Source organism: Condylostylus longicornis, unplaced genomic scaffold, assembly GCF_029603195.1.
Source record: "Condylostylus longicornis isolate FDR11 unplaced genomic scaffold, ASM2960319v2 ptg000007l, whole genome shotgun sequence".
NCBI classification, from domain to species: domain Eukaryota; kingdom Metazoa; phylum Arthropoda; class Insecta; order Diptera; family Dolichopodidae; genus Condylostylus; species Condylostylus longicornis.
Genome location: NW_026577976.1, coordinates 630,854 through 648,484, shown reverse-complemented (window position 1 = coordinate 648,484; position 17,631 = coordinate 630,854). Strand labels below are relative to the sequence as shown.

The 17,631-nt window shown below is 23.8% G+C and overlaps 2 protein-coding genes across 2 annotated transcripts in view; one reads left to right on the top strand and one right to left on the bottom strand.

Moving 5' to 3' along the window:
• Positions 1-580: 580 nt before the first annotated feature.
• The window catches only part of LOC129618485 (T-cell leukemia homeobox protein 3), a 70,000-nt gene continuing 52,949 nt past the window's right edge, over positions 581-17,631 (top strand). Inside the window, exons 1-3 of the mRNA XM_055533270.1 lie at positions 581-603; positions 1,957-2,136; positions 16,846-17,168. Of these exons, the coding sequence (XP_055389245.1) occupies positions 581-603; positions 1,957-2,136; positions 16,846-17,168 (526 nt within the window). The remainder of the gene's footprint in view (positions 604-1,956; positions 2,137-16,845; positions 17,169-17,631) is intronic.
• Positions 6,435-9,780, bottom strand: LOC129618477 (uncharacterized). Its single transcript, XM_055533262.1, has 7 exons — positions 7,951-9,780; positions 7,746-7,891; positions 7,573-7,669; positions 7,336-7,515; positions 7,025-7,177; positions 6,861-6,969; positions 6,435-6,793 (listed from the first exon to the last, which is right to left on the bottom strand). The coding sequence occupies exons 1-7, from the start codon at positions 8,161-8,163 to the stop codon at positions 6,615-6,617; spliced, it is 1,077 nt and encodes a 358-aa protein (XP_055389237.1). The 5' UTR covers positions 8,164-9,780; the 3' UTR covers positions 6,435-6,614.

Here is a 17,631-nt window from a genome sequence, read left to right as displayed (position 1 = left end):
CCTGTCCTATTTAAAAATAACCAACTTAGGCGAATATTAAATGTGTGAGTCTACTCTACAATGCTACGTACAACTCTATATTGTTACGTATGTACGTATATGTATGTAGGTATATAAGACGAAAAAAATAAAGAAATAGTTAAGAAGTAATTCTTGTCTTACAAAAAAACATGTTCATAGTAATAATGAACATAAAAAAGAACAGGAAACATACATACATACATACATATGTAGGCATTCACACATTTATAACGTTTAAATTAAAAACTTATCGTGTCACCCCTTGTAAAACTGATTAAAAGTGTCAGTTTGAAACTTATTTTTTTTTTATACTTTTATATTTTATTTTTATTAATAAATAGTTGGGCGGAGCTCTTTTTAAAAGGTAGATATAATATTCGTTTTTAAATAGTTTTTTTTATGTTTATGTATATATACATGCACAATTTAGTTTAAAGGTACTTTAACATATTTTTGAAAAAAAAAAAACACAAATAATAACTATAAAAAGTAAGTATAATCCGTGTAAGTTAACAAAACAACGACATCGTTGCTGTTTTTATATTCGGTGCGATTAAAAATGAAAAGCAGTGGCAATCAAGAGTAAAAAAAAAAGGAATAACATAACATGTACAACATGAAATTAATAATAATATGAGGAGTGAAAGAGATAAAAAATAACCTGTATGAGATCAAAACAAACAAATAATTGAAAATAAAATCAAAAAAAAAAAACCTGATTTTCGACTAACTCTTAAATGAATGAGACGGAGAAGAAAACAAAAAAATAAACGAAAACAAATTGAAAATAAGAAAAAAAAATAAAAGATAAGTAAAGTACAATCAAAACGAGATGATATCGTTGGTAGTTAAAATTAAACACCAGTTTTATTTGACGTGCCCGTGCGGTTAGTTGGCTTACAATAACTGTAATAAGCATTATTATTAAAAAAAATTAAACAATATTTAATAAAAAAATAAAACGAATACTGTAAAGAATAAAATATAAAAATTTTTTAATTTTTGTATTCTATTTTTAAAATGACATACGATTTGTCATCTTAAACGTCATCAAATCCAATTAATATTACTTAAATGTCAATCAAAATGAGATGTCATTAAATTAATTGTTAAATTATCATGAAAATTATATTGATATTGCAGATTGCAAAAAATATTTTTTGCATAATGAAATTTAATTAAATTTTTAATTGATATTTTGAAAAAAAATTAAAAATAAATTTAATAAAAAAACTAATAATTTGTCATTAAAAGAAATAAATTGCAAATATTATTTATTTGTGTGTGTGTGTAGACTAAAACTGTAGTGGATTACAGTCAAACTTAATTTAATTTCTAAAATAGTTATTCATAAATTATTAATCAAAATAAATACATTCAATGTATACCACTTTCTACATACAGTATTTAAATAAAAAATAAATATAGTAAACAAGTATTTAAGTGACCAGTGGTATTCTGTACACCCAAGAAAAGCTACAATATCTACAGTAAATAAACAGTGCATTTTAAAATTTGTTACTAATTAAAGTTTTCTAAAATAATCAGAAATTGATGAAAACCAAATATGAATTAATAAAATTTATAATTTAAACAATATTGTGTGGAATTGTAAGGATATACTATTAGTAATTATTATTTCTGTGCCTTAAATTATAAAAAATCAATTGGAATATAAGAAACTTCATATTTAGTAGTTTCTGATTAAAGTCATAAGTGTATTGTGTAAAGAATAACTTAATAAACCAAAAATTATAATATAAATATTTAAGTAATTGACGGTGTAAATGTTTATAATTAAATCATAAAGTATATTATGTGTATATACCTACATATGTACATACATTCGTAGAATAAATATTTAATAAAAATATTGAGAATACAAAATTAAAAAATATCTTAATTAAATTTTAATCAAATAATATATATATATAGAAAAATAGGTACTATAATCAAAATGTCAGCGCATGAAGATGATGATCATGATAATGGTGAAGAAATAAATGTTGATGTTGATTCAGATTCAAGAATGTCATGTGGTAGTAATGGTTCTGAAGATATTGATTTAGATGGTAGTGAAGGATGTTATGATAATGATTCAGAAACACCTTTAAGGTTAGTATAATTTTTAAAATTATAGACTAAAATAACCTGTATTCAAAGAAATACATAACTTAAATTTCGAATAGTTTGTTTTATCGAACTATTTAATTATACATTGTATCCTAGTAATCGACTAATAACTATCCTAATTTCATTTTAACTATCTGTAAATTATAAGTTACCGCCGGTAAAAATTCCAATAACAAAATTCTTAATATGTCTCATCCTTTGTGCATATATAAAGATGCAAGAATATTCCTTTGTAGATTTTTGAACCACTTTTAGGGAATTTTAATATAGCTGTAATTATTCAGTACACACAGTCTTATCAGAATCTACTATTGGAAGAAGGTAAAAATTTTTTCTTAATATTAAAATTAATTATTTTTATAAAAGTGTAAAAAATTCTAAAAAATTCAGTAAATTCAGTAAGAATTCCGTAAATCAGAATAAAATTTTTTCACTTATTCAAGCTAGGTTGTATCTTTGGTTCTAATTTCTCCCGCTTATCATAATATGCTGTATAAATTTCATTAAATTCCGAAATTTCTTGTTACTAATTTTTGATTAAATATCAAGGGTAGTTCAATAAATCAAAAAAGTACAATATTTTAAGGCAGGCACCTTAAAGCGAAATTGTAACCAGCTGGACTCTGTCTTTTAAAGGGTTTAGGGAACTATTTATCCATAATTATTTTTATTTAACGATATTGATTTATTTTGTTGAATCAAAGAAATTTTGACTGTTGTTTGTGAACATTGAACTTTAATTACGGCAATTGCAATTGCAGGTTCATGTTTTCGGCAAAGTTTATGTTAAGCATTTACAATGGAAGTATTTCAATAATTTTATTTCTAAATAAGTATAGTACAGTTATAAAGTATGATATACGAAATACAATCTAGTAATAATTTATAAACTTATAGTGTGAAAGAGTATAGTTTTTTGAAATTTAATAATCCTTGATGGAATAATAATTGAAAAATTGAATTAATTTTGACAGCCTTGGAATTAACAAATGCATGTCCATGTCAAAATATAAACTTATTTATCAACTATTATACAAGATCACTAATTTAAGCATCTATGTACAACAATTAAAAAGGTTATATAAAAATTATAAACAATTGTAATCAGCAAACAAATTTTAATTTTGATTATAAAAATAATTGAATGTCATTCACTTTATAATCATTTTTTTTATCTTCCATATAGAAAACTAGTTTTAATCATTAAAATATCTAAAATCTTAATATTCAATTCTCATTACATTAAATTCAAATAGGTACAATCACTTCAGAATTTTTTGAATTTAATTTTAATTAATAATTAATTAGCTTTTATATTTTTAATTTCAAAAATTAATTATTTTCTACTAAAATTTTCATAATTTTATTTTACTGCTATAGAAAATAATAGTTTTATTGAAGTACTATCTGATTATTCAATATATTTAAGGTATCTAATATTTTTTTTTTAGTATTGCATCACAATCTGTTTTTTATACCCATATTTTCAGTTGTATGAAATATTTAAATGTAAAAGAACAAATACTTCTATAAAATTATTGAAAAAAATTTTAATAAGTAATTTCTGGATTTTATTAATCACTTGTTAGAGTATTTTCATTCATCAGAAAACATGAATACCAATTACTTATTATACATATATAATAAGTTCTCAATAATTAAAAAACAAATTAAAAAAAAGAAAAAAGAACATTTTAATTGAATAAATATCACCTATACCTACATACAGATATATATATGTATATACATGTGTATAACGTAAAATCGTTGATTAAATGGCAACAACTCAACTTGAGGCTTTTAATTATATTAAGTATATCAATCTTTTACATACATATATACATAAACATAAATAAATATTAAAAGAATATAATATATGTATGTGTACCAGTATAAGTTAATTTTACAATGTGATAAAACTTGGTATCCCAGGTGCAAAAAATTATCTTATTTTTCTATTTCTTCTCTCATTCAATATTTCGCTATACTTATACAATATTAAAGTGTACATGTTTTTGTTTTTCTGTATTTAAATATTTCTATATAGTTAAATGATTTTATTATAAAATGTTGACAAAATTGATATGTACATATTCATATTATTTAATTTATGTAAATTCTTATATGTAAACATACATATCTATACGTAAATTACTGCACAGTAAATTTTTTTCAACTAGATCCGAGTAAAATACAACTAGAGTTGCGCTCCTAGATTTTTCTAGTGAAAAAAAAATCAATAGATTGTCTAGTTTATTATTTCACTGATATTCTAGTAGATTTAATTAGAGTTGCCCTTGAAAAAGCTAGAGTTCTAGTTATCTGGATAACTACCTTTAAAAGGAATCCGAAAAATATTTCTAGGGGAAAATGCTGAATAACTTTTTATTTTCCACTGGTATTTCATATAACTTAACTGCGTTTTCAATGAAATACACTAGAATTCACAGTATTTTAAGTAACCAGTTTCTAGTGAAAAAAAGCAGTATTCTGATAAAAAACGCTGGAAAACCTGTAAAATTTTTTTGCGGTATTCTAGATAACTTAACTAGATTCACTATGAAAAAATACCGGAATTTCCATAATGAAAGTTACTTGATATCGAGTGAAAACACACAGATTTACAGAGATAAAAAAAACTAGAAAGCACATTTATTTTTCCTAGAACCACTTGCTTGTTTTACTAGGCTTCCAATGATAAATGCTAGGATTCCCAATTTTTTTAAAGACTACCCTCTAGTGAAAGTAAGGAGATTACTAGAGAAAATAAGAGAATTCCTAGTGAAATAAACAAGAAAATCTTTAAAATTTCTTACGGTATTCCTGTCAGTTTAACTAGATTTTCTATAATAACTTTCCAGTAAATGCCAATATATTACTATTGAATAAAACTAGATAACGATTTCTTTTTTCATCATAGTTCTAGTTTTTTTAAATAGATTTCCTGCAGAGAAACCTTGGGATTCCAGGTTTTTAAATAACCAGTTTCTGCTAAATAGGAATAGATTTCTAATTAAAAAAGGCGGCCAATTTCCATTGAATAATTATTGAAAATCTGCTAAATATATCTATCCTATAGTATTTTACATATGGTTTGGCTAAACCAAAATTTTCGACAATTCTAATGTTAAAACTTTTTATTAGGAATCTCATCACAAAAAATTTCAAGCAATATAAATTACATTTATGATAGAAAAATAACAATTTTTGTGTCTTACATAACAAATTGTATTTTTTATTTCTTAGTTTTATAGCGTTTGACAAGAAGTTTTATGATAATGTTCTTATGTTTTTCCATTTAACTTAACATAGCACTATTTTGTTTTTTAATTACATTTTCTCAATTTTTAAGTTGTGAAATCATTTTTACATGTTGCTCACTAACTTATTGTAGAATGTAAATTAAATGAAACAAATGTGTAAGTATAAAAAAATTATGGTATTAATTGAAATGTGTTATATTAACTAATTTTTATATTAGGTATTGAAAAAATATGCTTGAATAAAGTAACTGAAATATTAGATAATTTATAAAATCTATTGTTTGCAGCATAGTTAAAAAAATGGTAAATTCAGAAGTGCAAAATTCAAGTTCTTGTAGTCAACGTTACAATTAGTAGTATAATTTTGTTGCTTATATATAGATACGTTATAAATATTTTCAAACAAAAATTTAACAAAAAATATATTTAATTCAAAAAGTTAAAAAAAAATAGATATTCCTCTCATAAACAAACTGCTTTATACAGTACGATTATTTATAAAAAAGGCTATGAAACTTGCTGGAGCACTTCTAAATTTAATCAATAATAAAAAATATTTTATTATTTGGTCATAATACATTTTTAGTATTAGTATTCAAATTTATCTACATACATAATCAGGTATAATATTTTTCAAAAAAGAAAAAAAAAATAAATAATTAACATTCCTACTTCATAAAAATAATATATGAATATGTATAAAGAATGGTTCATTTCTTTACATTTAATATAATAACATTATTATAATGTGTATTTAGATGATTTGTCATCTATATCATTTTGCAACACTTACATACATAAAATTATGAAAATTCTATAATATAACCAAACATTAAATAACATTAATTGGTAATTTTTTGATATAAGACCGAAACAGTACCCACAGGTTTTACATTTTTCATTTTGTACACATAAACTTCGAAAAAATTTAACAACTTCATAATTTTTTTATCAAATTTTAAATTCAAAACGTAGTGAATTTTGAAAAGAGTATCAAATGCTGTAAGAAAATCGTTTGCGCATTCCATAATTTTTCCGTCAATTACTAAATAAATGTTTTCAGTGAGGCGTGAAAATTTTTCAGTACATCTACAAACGAGAAACGGTTGCTTATTCTCGCTATCTAAAATATTTTCTATATTGGCATTAATCTGAAAACAAATATGTTATTTAAATTTAAAAAAAAAATACAAAAATCTAAAAAATAACAAGACAGCTTTTATATCTCACATCAATCCATTGAACAAGAGGTTTTAAATCTTCCTCTGCAACAAGTTTTTCCCAATCATCTAAATTACTCGCAATCAAAGCATTAGCTTTTTTCAAATTTCTGCTTGGCAGCATTTTCAAAAGTGTAAATATTTTTCTTAAGTTTTCTTAATAAATTGAAAAATAATAAGTTAATTAAGTTTTCTAGTTAAATTTATACATATTGTAGCTCACCACATTGAAGAAATTCTGTTTCCTTCCTATAAAACGGTTCCAAGTTAAAATTTTCCAATTCTTGAATAGTAGATCTGTTATTTTTTAAAAGCTCAAACTCATTTTCAATCTAGAAATTAAAAGCTAATTTTAAAAACACTCATAAATTAGTTTGCGATTTTTACAATTGCGCCCTTGTAGGCAAGAAATATTGGGTAAGTATCCAATATTTTTAAATGTCCAATTTCAAATCTACGATTTTCAAATGTCTCGTTCATTAAATATTTTATGCGATTGAAATTTTGTTCTGTCGGAATCAATGTCTTCAATTCTGCAATCTAAATTAAAAATTTAAATAAAAAAATACAGCTTAATATCTTTTTTCAAAAACTTAAAAAGTGATTAAAATTTTTATACTATAAAATCGGGCTTAAGATAAAAAAAGGTATTGTGTTAAGTACTAAACTTTCCCAAATACTGAAAAATTAATAATTACCAAGTTAGCATTAATGTTCGGGTCTTTATTTGGTTTGATATTTTCTTTTTGTCTCTTTGCTGAGAATTCATTTTTTTTTTTTGAAGGCGACAACGTGAGTCTAACATGTTGCAAGCGAAATTCAATTTTTCCAGATGCCTTTTTTCCTTTAGGAGATCCTTTCGGGTCGAACCAAAGAGCCTGAAATATAGAAACATATAGAAAGCTTTATCTCAATTTTATACTTATGAATTTTACATGGGCAGGTATATCTGGACAAGTATATTGCCCTAATTGTGGATAACTAGAAACTATAGCCCGAGCTAGGTTTGTTTTATCTTCTGTTTTGGGATAACTGAAATAAAATTCATTAAAAATATTTAAGACTAAAAAATATTTTGTAATTATTATTGAACGTTACTGATACCTACTTTCCGCAAACGTTTATCAAATCATCAACTAATATACGATTAAATGTGTTCAGCTCCTTTACTGAAAGATTTTCTTTATTTAAGAGTTTGTTCGCAATATATTTTCCATTTTTATCCTCTTGTAATATAGCAGTCAAATTTCGGTTCTATTATTGGAATTTCAATTTAGTTATAACATACAATTAAATATTTTTTGAATTTATACTTGATTATATTGTTGTGTTAGCAATATTGATGTTGTATCCGAAATTTCAGTTTCCGTTTCATTGCAGTATGTAGTCTGGTTTACAAATGTTATTAGACTATTGTTTTCCATAACATCTTTTTTAAATTCCTGCAAGATTTGCAAAAGTTTTTTTCTCGGTCCAAGTTTTATTTGTAAAGCGATTAAATCTTGTTCGTTTATTTCGTTTGCCATTGTTTCATCAACACCTTCATCTGCCACCGCAAATCATGGTAAAACTAATTTTAATACTAATACTAAATCCTATTTACATATTACATTTACATATTTTATTTAATTTTATATTAAAGCAATTTTCTATATTTAATAGCCACAAACTTTTCTTTTTTCCCATATGCGTACCATACAACATTTGGCCTATAGTCTGCTATTTCATTCAACTGTAAAACTATATTATTATCTTTTACGGAATGGCATACTTCAAAAGCATTGAGATGTTCACAAAAATTTTTTATTTTAAAGATTTTACAATTAAATAATATCTTTTCACCAGATTCAAAAATTTCAGTTATTTCTGCAAAACAAGGGAAAATGCTTTCCTCAAAAGAAAATCTGTCGCCAAGAGTTATTATTAAATTAGCTCTGTATTCAATATTTTTGTATGATAGCGATGAAATTACCTTTATTTTATTAGTATTAGGAAAGTATTTTTGAATAAAATTAAGACTTTTAGTAGCAGTTTTTTCGACGTATTTATATGAATTTACATACGTTTTGTTCACATTAAAAAAGCAATTTGCTATATATGAACTTTGACATAAAGCTTGTCGTTTTGCTACACTTTTTGGTACATTTTTGAAATTTTTAGCTACAATAATTTGATGTTTCAATAAACTATGTTTGCTTTCATATCTAAGACAAGACGAAGTATTTAAAGGTCCTTTTTTTATCATACATTGTGGGTAGTGCATAATATAATGGTGTTTGTTAATCATTTTTTTATTAGGGAAAAGTTTTAAAAATAAATCATGATGAAGATGGATAATTTCATCTAATTCACAAATCAAATGTGAGTTTATATTGTCGCAATAAATAATTTCCAACATTTTAATTAATTGAACTAAAATAGTTATATACTCCTCTTCACTTGAAGGTACTATATCAGATATTAGAAAGGGTAACGATCTCAACAATAACCAAGTTTGAACAGCTGATTGTTTGATTTTGTTTGCTTTTGAATTGAGCATTAACTGTGTGAAATTTGCACTGGGTTTATTTTTGCGTTCAACAAATCCATAACGAAATGATTGAATTCGACTATTTAGTGTTTGAATTGTTAATAATTTTTTTTGAACTATCAACTTGTGTAAAACCAATTTTATTTCCATAGGGACTATACCCTCCAACAAGTCGTGCATAGGATCAAAGTTATGATTATCCGTACAGTGAAAATATTCATTGTTCAATGTAGAATCTTCTTTAACCCCAAATTTTTTTATGTTTAACAAGTTTTCTTTTATTAGTTTAATTTGCTCATTGTAGTTTTTAAAAGTTCTTAAGGGAAATATTTTGTTATAATCTTTTTGAAAACTAGCTCTGTCTATTAAACACTCTCTGCAAAACATATTAGAAGAAGGACTTGTAAAGCCTAAAATTTCGTGTACTGCGAGATTATCTCCTATTACACTAATAAGGTTTGCACGTAGCGTATATGTACTCCCATTCTTCAGTAGCACTTTAACACCACTGTCAGATGTAAGATACTTGAGATCATCATTAAATGGTTTAAGAACTTTTTCAAAACCGTATTTTTTCAAATCTTCGGTGTAACAAACTGCTAATAAAAATATATTTTTAAGTTGAAAATATAATTCTGATGGTAAATTTTGAATTGTGTAATAGAAAACTGCTAATTTATGAAAAGTTGCTTTTGAACCTAAAGGATTAGCTACTTCTAAATCATCATAATACAAATTGAATCTAATTGCATCTGGATATTTGTTCAAAAACATGTTCTTTTTAAAGTGTTCAGAGTTTTTGTATGACAGACCATTACTATTATTATGATTTTCATTCCTTATTATTTCAAAGAAATGTTCATTTTTAATAAGAGATGTTAAAGTATCTGTGATTGAAATATATTGAAAACTTTCAATTTGTAATTTTGAAAAACTTTCTGTTTGTTTAAAAGCATTTTCAGTTCGATGCCCTAAAAATATATGTTTTGGCTCAACGTAGGTTTGGTTTTTCTTTAAATCATTTAATTGTGTTTGAAAATTTACGGTTCCTTTAAAATGATTACTAATATCGAAAGTGTTTAATAATTTAATTGTCCTGTACGAGTTTAATTCTATATTATTTTCTGTTAGAAAATTTGTAGTTTCTTTTTTCAAGTAATAAGATATTGTTGCAGCAATATGACTACATTTTGAATGGAAGTCTTGTATACTAGCCTCTGTGTAATTTGCGTTACATCGTAAATCAGAAAAAGCTTGATGTATTACTTCTTTGATATTAAATTGATTTTCAGAATTTGAATGCACTTGTAAAATTTCAGAATAAGAAATATCTTCACAAAAGTAATTGTTTTGATTAATTTTAGGCTCAGAATTTTTATGTTTTTTTGTAAAATGACGAAAAAAGTTCCTGAATTGACAAAAACTGGACATGCAATCATTTTCAATGCAAATAAAAATTCCACTTGCGTTTGATTTGGAAAAGGGTATATTATGCTTCACGATGAAATGATGTCTAATATCTTTGGCTAAGTCAGATATATGGTCCAAACACAAAAAACATTTCATTTTCTAATATTTAAAATAAAATTGATAACTACGAGTATGTAAATATTTTATAAAATGTAAAAAAAATTTAATAGAGGTTTCTCAGTTGAATGAATGACAGTTACAAATTTTTAAAATTGATATCTACTTGTTTAAGTTAAATTATTTAAAACCATAGATTGAATTTATATATGTATAGTATAACATAAAAAAATTACACGCATACATATAAATGTCGATTACTGTATGCGTAAAATGAATTGTCTGATATAAATAACACAGAAAAATTACAGTTAAAATAAAAAAAAGTTAAAAAATAATTAATATTTTTTAAAAGTGATATTTTACTTACTTCTCAAAATTTCTGCAACATCACTGCTAATACCTTTTTCCACCAAATAGACAAAAAAAGCCTCAACGTCCATATTTTGAGAATTATAAACCTTAAAATAAAATGTTTATGCTTATGTTTACCTGCAAACATATACATATGTATGTATGTATTTATATATTTTACCTCCAAAATATGTTTCTTATTTTTTATAAAATTTTCTTTAAAACTTATTTCTTTTAATTTGTTTAGACTGTTTTAAAATTTATTTGCAATAGTTTTTAAATTGTTTTCACTATTTTTTAATTTTTTTGTACTATTTTTATTATTGCTAATTTTTAATTTACTTTAACTAAATTCACAATTAAAGTTCACTCTTCGAAATTCCTTTCAATACTGCCGCGTTATTCAATTCTTTTTAAAAATCTCTCCAAATTTGTTCAAACTTCAACTGAAATCAAGTGTATTTTACTATTCCATATTTAATTATGCTAGAACCTCCCAAAAAAATTTAAAATTTGCAAGAAGTCTATTGATATTTACTATCTTTTACAGAATATCACTAGATTTGCATTTTAAATATACATGTATGTGTATGTTAAGTTTATAACTATGATAATAATATGAGTATGTAGTTTTCGTTTGAATAATATTAAAGCGCGAAAAAAACTTGGTGGCGAAAAGAATAACGCAATAAATAAAGAAAGCAAATATGTACATTATTAAGCAAAATAAATTGAAAATTTCTTTAGATTTAATAAATATTAAACAACAAACGAGCAAAATTGAGATAGCCTAATAAAAATAAATATTTGAGAAACATCTTTTGAACATGGTTAATAAAAATATCTGGGAAATAATAATTTGTTAAAAAAATTTGCAACTTATTTGGCATAAAAATGTTAATAAAGATATGAATTTTTATATATTTATAAATTTTGAAAAGACAAGATTTTGAAACAAAATCGAGTATTCTTCTTTAGACGATTTATTTCGTTATTCCTTTCACCATCAAATTTTTTTTATTTGTTATACACATACATATATACATATGTACGTCTGGACTTAAAAAAAATGAAAAGAAAATCAAAAAAATTTGACTTCTCTGTTCTTTGTTTTTTTAATATATTCATAAATAACTGTAAAGTGTAAGCCAAATATTTCAAATAAAATATATATTAACTATGTATGTATATGTACACATTTTATACATTTGTGAAGTTTGATTTCATGGCTACCTAATTGTATAATGTAGAATTGTATACATTTTACGCGCGTAATAATAATGTGAAAAATAATTCAACATGTAGTTACATGTTGCGTAAAGTGTGGCCATATCACGATAATAGCATATAATTTGTTATACAAGGAAATTTAAGTTAATAACAACTGGCCCAATAATGCTAAAATATTTGTAATGGCTAAAATAGTTTTATTGCATGAATTTATGTTTTTATATCTGAAATATGTACCATAAAACTAAAATAATAAACATATTCTAAGCATTTTTTCTTTTTAAAAATAGCCAAAAATATCTTATTTAAATTAGTGGGTAACAAATGTGCTTGTTCACTTAGCTTTGCTAAAAGCTAAATATTGTACATTCTTAAATATGTACAAATATAAATGCACCGAAGTATGAGGGACTATAAGTACAAATGCACTGAAATATTAGTCATATGATATTCAATTCTTGAATTAATTAATATAATAATATTTCAAAAAAAGTTTTCTTATTATATTATGTTTAAATTTTTGAATTATTTACATATATAAAATATATAAATTTTTATATATACATGCATAAGAAAAAAATATACATAAAAATGCATTACATATGTATATATACATACTATTAATTAAAGGTTTACGTGCATAAATCAAATTTGAAAATTTAAATCTTTTGTTATGTTGAAATTTTTAGTTTTCCATGTAAAATTTATAATTTAAAAAATGTAGACATGGTCACACTCTTAAAAAGCGTAAAGCGATACATAAACAAATGTAGAAATAGAATAGTTAAAATAGTGTGACCACATGTAATTGGTTTTGGAAAGTTAAAATGAAAAGTAGCTGTAATAGTAATGTTGAAAATAACAAGTCCTTAGTCCTTTCGAAGCTTCGACTAATAATCTCCGAATCTATTAGCCTGTTTTTGTGATTTAATATTACATTCTTCTCAAAATTTCTTAAAACTATAATCTTCATATTTAAACTTTTTTACAATGCAGCAGGAAATAATTTAAATGTAATGTTAAGACTTGTTAAATTTTTGGAAAAATCATAGATTTTATACTAAATTCTATTTTACTAAATTTTGACGCATTTACTAGTTTGAATCCTTTATTTGACTTTAAAGAAAACAGTAAGACAAAAAGGCTTTCGATGTTCATTTTAAGTTACTATTTATAGTAATATGTATGTATTTGAACGAAGAAAGTATCAATTATCAACAAAGTATGAATTATTATGTTTAGGAAAAAATTCTAAGCTATTTCACAATAGTAATAACAGATTTTTTTTACAAATATCAGTTTTTACGAAACTAAAAATTTTAAATTTTTGACAAAGTTACCTTTTTTTTACAAAGCCGCGCTTTGTACCAAAATCAAACAAGAACAGGGAAATTGCAATGTAATTTAAAATAATTTTGCTATTGCATGCTTATTTCTAAGTACTATCAAATTTTAATTCTTAATAATGTGTATTATTCTATTTATAATTTTATCAAAACAATTTATTTTACCCAATGAGCTTATAACTTTTGCTAAAAGTTAGCTTATTGGGTCAATTACAAAGCAAAGTTTAAAAAAGCACGTGTTATTTTTTTCGATGGTGTGTGGTTTCTTTGTATGGGTAATAATATATAGTATATAGTTCGGTTTGTTTTGTTTAGATTCCTTTTAAATTTACTAGATCTCCGGACAACCGCCAAAAAATCGAAATCATGAAACCGAACTCCGTCTTTTTCTTCCAGATTCGACTAAAATTCTCTAGATGTCAAGCTATCCTGTCCGTGGATGGAGTCTATTATTTTTCTCTTTATTCTATTTAATTTTGCTAGACATCTCACATTATTCAAATGCATTAATGGAATCTATTGATTTTCACAGTTTTCCAGTAAAAATTACTTCTATTCTATTTCGCATATTTTCAAAATTGCAAACTGGAAACTATAAAATCGGATTCTGTTCTTTTCGCCCAGATTCTTTCAAAACTCCCTAGATTTCTAGTTATTCTGTACGTAAATGGAATATGTTATTTTTCTCTTTATTCTATTTAATTTTGCTAGACATCTCACATTATTCAAATGCATTAATGGAATCTATTGATTTTCACAGTTTTCCAGTAAAAATTACTTCTATTCTATTTCGCATATTTTCAAAATTGCAAACTGGAAACTATAAAATCGGATTCCGTTCTTTTCGCCCAGATTCCTCCAAAACTACCTAGATTTCTAGTTATTCTGTACGTAAATGGAATCTATTATTTTTCTCTTTATTCTGATTAATTTTTCTAGACGTCTAACATGCTTCAAATGCATTAATAGAATCTATTTATTTGTATAGTTTTCAAGTAAAAATTACTTCTTTTCTATTTCGTGTTTTTCTATATTACTAGACAGTAATTGTTGTTTACTAGAATTCTATAGCAAAATTAATTTCATAGAACATCTAGTTGTAAAATACTAGATTTCTAATTCAAAAAATTGAAATTACAAGAAAACTAATAAATTTTCCTTGAATTCACGTGAATTTCGTCACTAGAATTTGTCTAGTTGGAATTCACTCGCTAAAATTTTTACAGTGTGGTATTTGAATATATTTGTATACCATATAAGAATATTGAATGATAATGCATCTCAAGACGTAATTAAATTACTGTCATCTATTAATGGATAAGAATATGTAAAAAGTATTTAGTAAATATTACTAAATTCTTAAATCACGACATATTAATATCTTAATATCCAATTATATACATACATACCTACTTGTATTGAAGTACATTGTAGGTCTTTAATGTTGCAAACAAGTGAAATTTTACAAGAAGACGGACTATTATGATATTAATTACTTATATTAAGTGTAATTGTTTTAAAATTTTTGTTATTTGAAAGATGACGTGTATTATTTATGTATAGAAATTATACGTGTATAAATTGTGTTATACAAATAACAAATTAAAATATATAGTATATTTTTATGCTATGCGGTCATAGGTTCTTTGGACACTGCTAAATTCATTAATTATAAATCCTTACATTTACGCTGCTCAACTTAAATTAAATTTTGATCATTCAGTCAGAAAAATAAGAAAGTAGAATATTTGAGAACAGCTTTAAAACTCATAACTTATATTATTTACTAAACAAATATCTAGATATGATACAAGCTGCCAGAATTATTAAGAACAAAAATTTTATTATTATTTGACAACAATGTAAGGCATTACTTGAAATATTAAGTTTTCTTCAAAAATTGTTTCAAATTTTTACATGAAATCACTCAATAAATAAATGAATCTTATTTAGTTTCCTATCATTTTCATTGATATAGTTTATAATAAATGTAAACTTGAAATTTAATTTTTTCAATTATTAATAAATAATATGCCAATATATAATATAGCAAAACTTGTGCTCACTACTGTATACAGACGTAATGTTATAAATATATATGTATGTATATATAAAAATTTTACATACATTCATGATCATCATGATATTGCGTTAATGACATGCTCTTATCCATTAACACGAATTAAAGAGAGGATGTATAATATTATAGTTAAATATTTTTATACTATACACACACATAAATACATGAATACACAACCTCTTAAGTATTTACTTATAATATTAATAATATATATTATATATATATAGTAATATTATAATTAGGTCTATGTATATGCTATTTGTAAATAAGATTTTAATTGAAGAAAGGAATGAAAAGATATTGATGTATAATTAATTTATTTTAAGATTATATGAAAATAAATTAATTTTTGAAATTATTTTGTTCGCTATTTGTATATGTATGTGTATAAAACCTATTAATTAAAATGACTAGGTTTTATCAGAAAATTAAAGAGTAAATTAGTTAAAGAATTTTATATAGATGGCGATATTTCCTGTTAACTACATTTAAGTAAATATTTTATTTAACTAGATGCAAGTTCTTGTATTGTAAAAGAAAAAAAAAGATTAGAAGGTACTCGTATAACTAATTAACATGTCAATTAAATAATAGAATTTACTTATGTTTACCAGTGAATGCAAAGGACATAGCAAATAAAACAATGTATAGTGCAAGTTCTAACTTAATGATAATAATAATATGCAAAATGGTGTTGTAATATAGACATACATTTTATAAGAATATATACTTAATTATTATGACAAGAAAATTTTAATTTGTTTCACTGCTTATGAAACTTTAAAGTGGTTTTATTAAGAGTGAATGGAGATGACACTTGAATTGAGCTGAATGAGTTGAATTTTGGTTCTCTTATAACAATTATAATCAAAAAAATAATATTTACATTCAATCGAGGATTAGAGTAACATATACACATAGGGGGCTGTTCTTCTCAACGATTCAATTAAATTTGTTGGTATACAATTATAGTATTGATTTAGAATATTTTAGTAATTATTTTTTCAGTAAATATAACTTACATACTTATCTCTTTAATATAACATTTATTTTCCTTAAAGTACTTAATTTTTTTGAATTTAAACCATACACTTATAGGAGATTACAATTTTTACAATTTTTTTTTTTTTGTATGCTACAGTGAATCTTTACAATCTGAACAAACAAGATCATCAAGTGAAAATTTACCATTTAGTATATCAAGATTATTATCAAAACCATATGAAAATAATAATAATAAAAGTCCAACAGATAAAGAAATTAATGAAAATGATATTAGAATAGCAACAAGTTTAGCATCACAACATTATAATACACAAGCAGCAGCAGCATTATATTCATATCCAATATATCCAACTGGACATGTATTAAGAGTACCACCACAAAGATCACCATTAGCCTGGGCATTACCACCATTACATCATGCAGCTTTAGCTCATCAAGCAGTTAAAGATAGATTAGCAGGTGAGTTTTTTTTTCTTCTTGATACAAGCTTCTTTGTTGCTAATTTTGTTTAAAATTTAATAATTTTTTAAATATATTTTAAAGCAATTTAAAATACATTTATATTTTTATATACATAGCTATATATTATGTATAATTATAATAGAATAGTTTATTCAAAAATTATGATAAAAATTTTTATCATATAATAATTTTATTGCATATAATTTGAAACACATAATTGCTACAAAATACATACAGTTTTCTTTTATTTTATAATTTTGTAATAAAAAAGAATGGAACTTTAAAATTAATATAAATGAATTAATAAATGTATTTTATGTATAAAATGATTTTGCAAAAGTTTACAAGAAAACCAACTGCCAACCAAATTGCCCTCTATATATATATGTATAATGAAAAAGTTGCTTTTAAAATTTAAACTGGAATAATAATTAAATTTGTTTACGAATTTTATGAACTT

Bases quoted from the DNA above. Each gene is read 5' to 3' on its own strand.
- LOC129618477 (XM_055533262.1), bottom strand. From the start codon at position 8,163: ATGGCAAACGAAATAAACGAACAAGATTTAATCGCTTTACAAATAAAA. The intron at 7,892-7,950 runs GTATAAATTCAA...TTCCAATAATAG, and splicing joins TAACACAACAATATAATCAA to AACCGAAATTTGACTGCTAT. The intron at 7,516-7,572 runs GTAAAATTCATA...TCTATATTTCAG, and splicing joins GTCCAGATATACCTGCCCAT to GCTCTTTGGTTCGACCCGAA.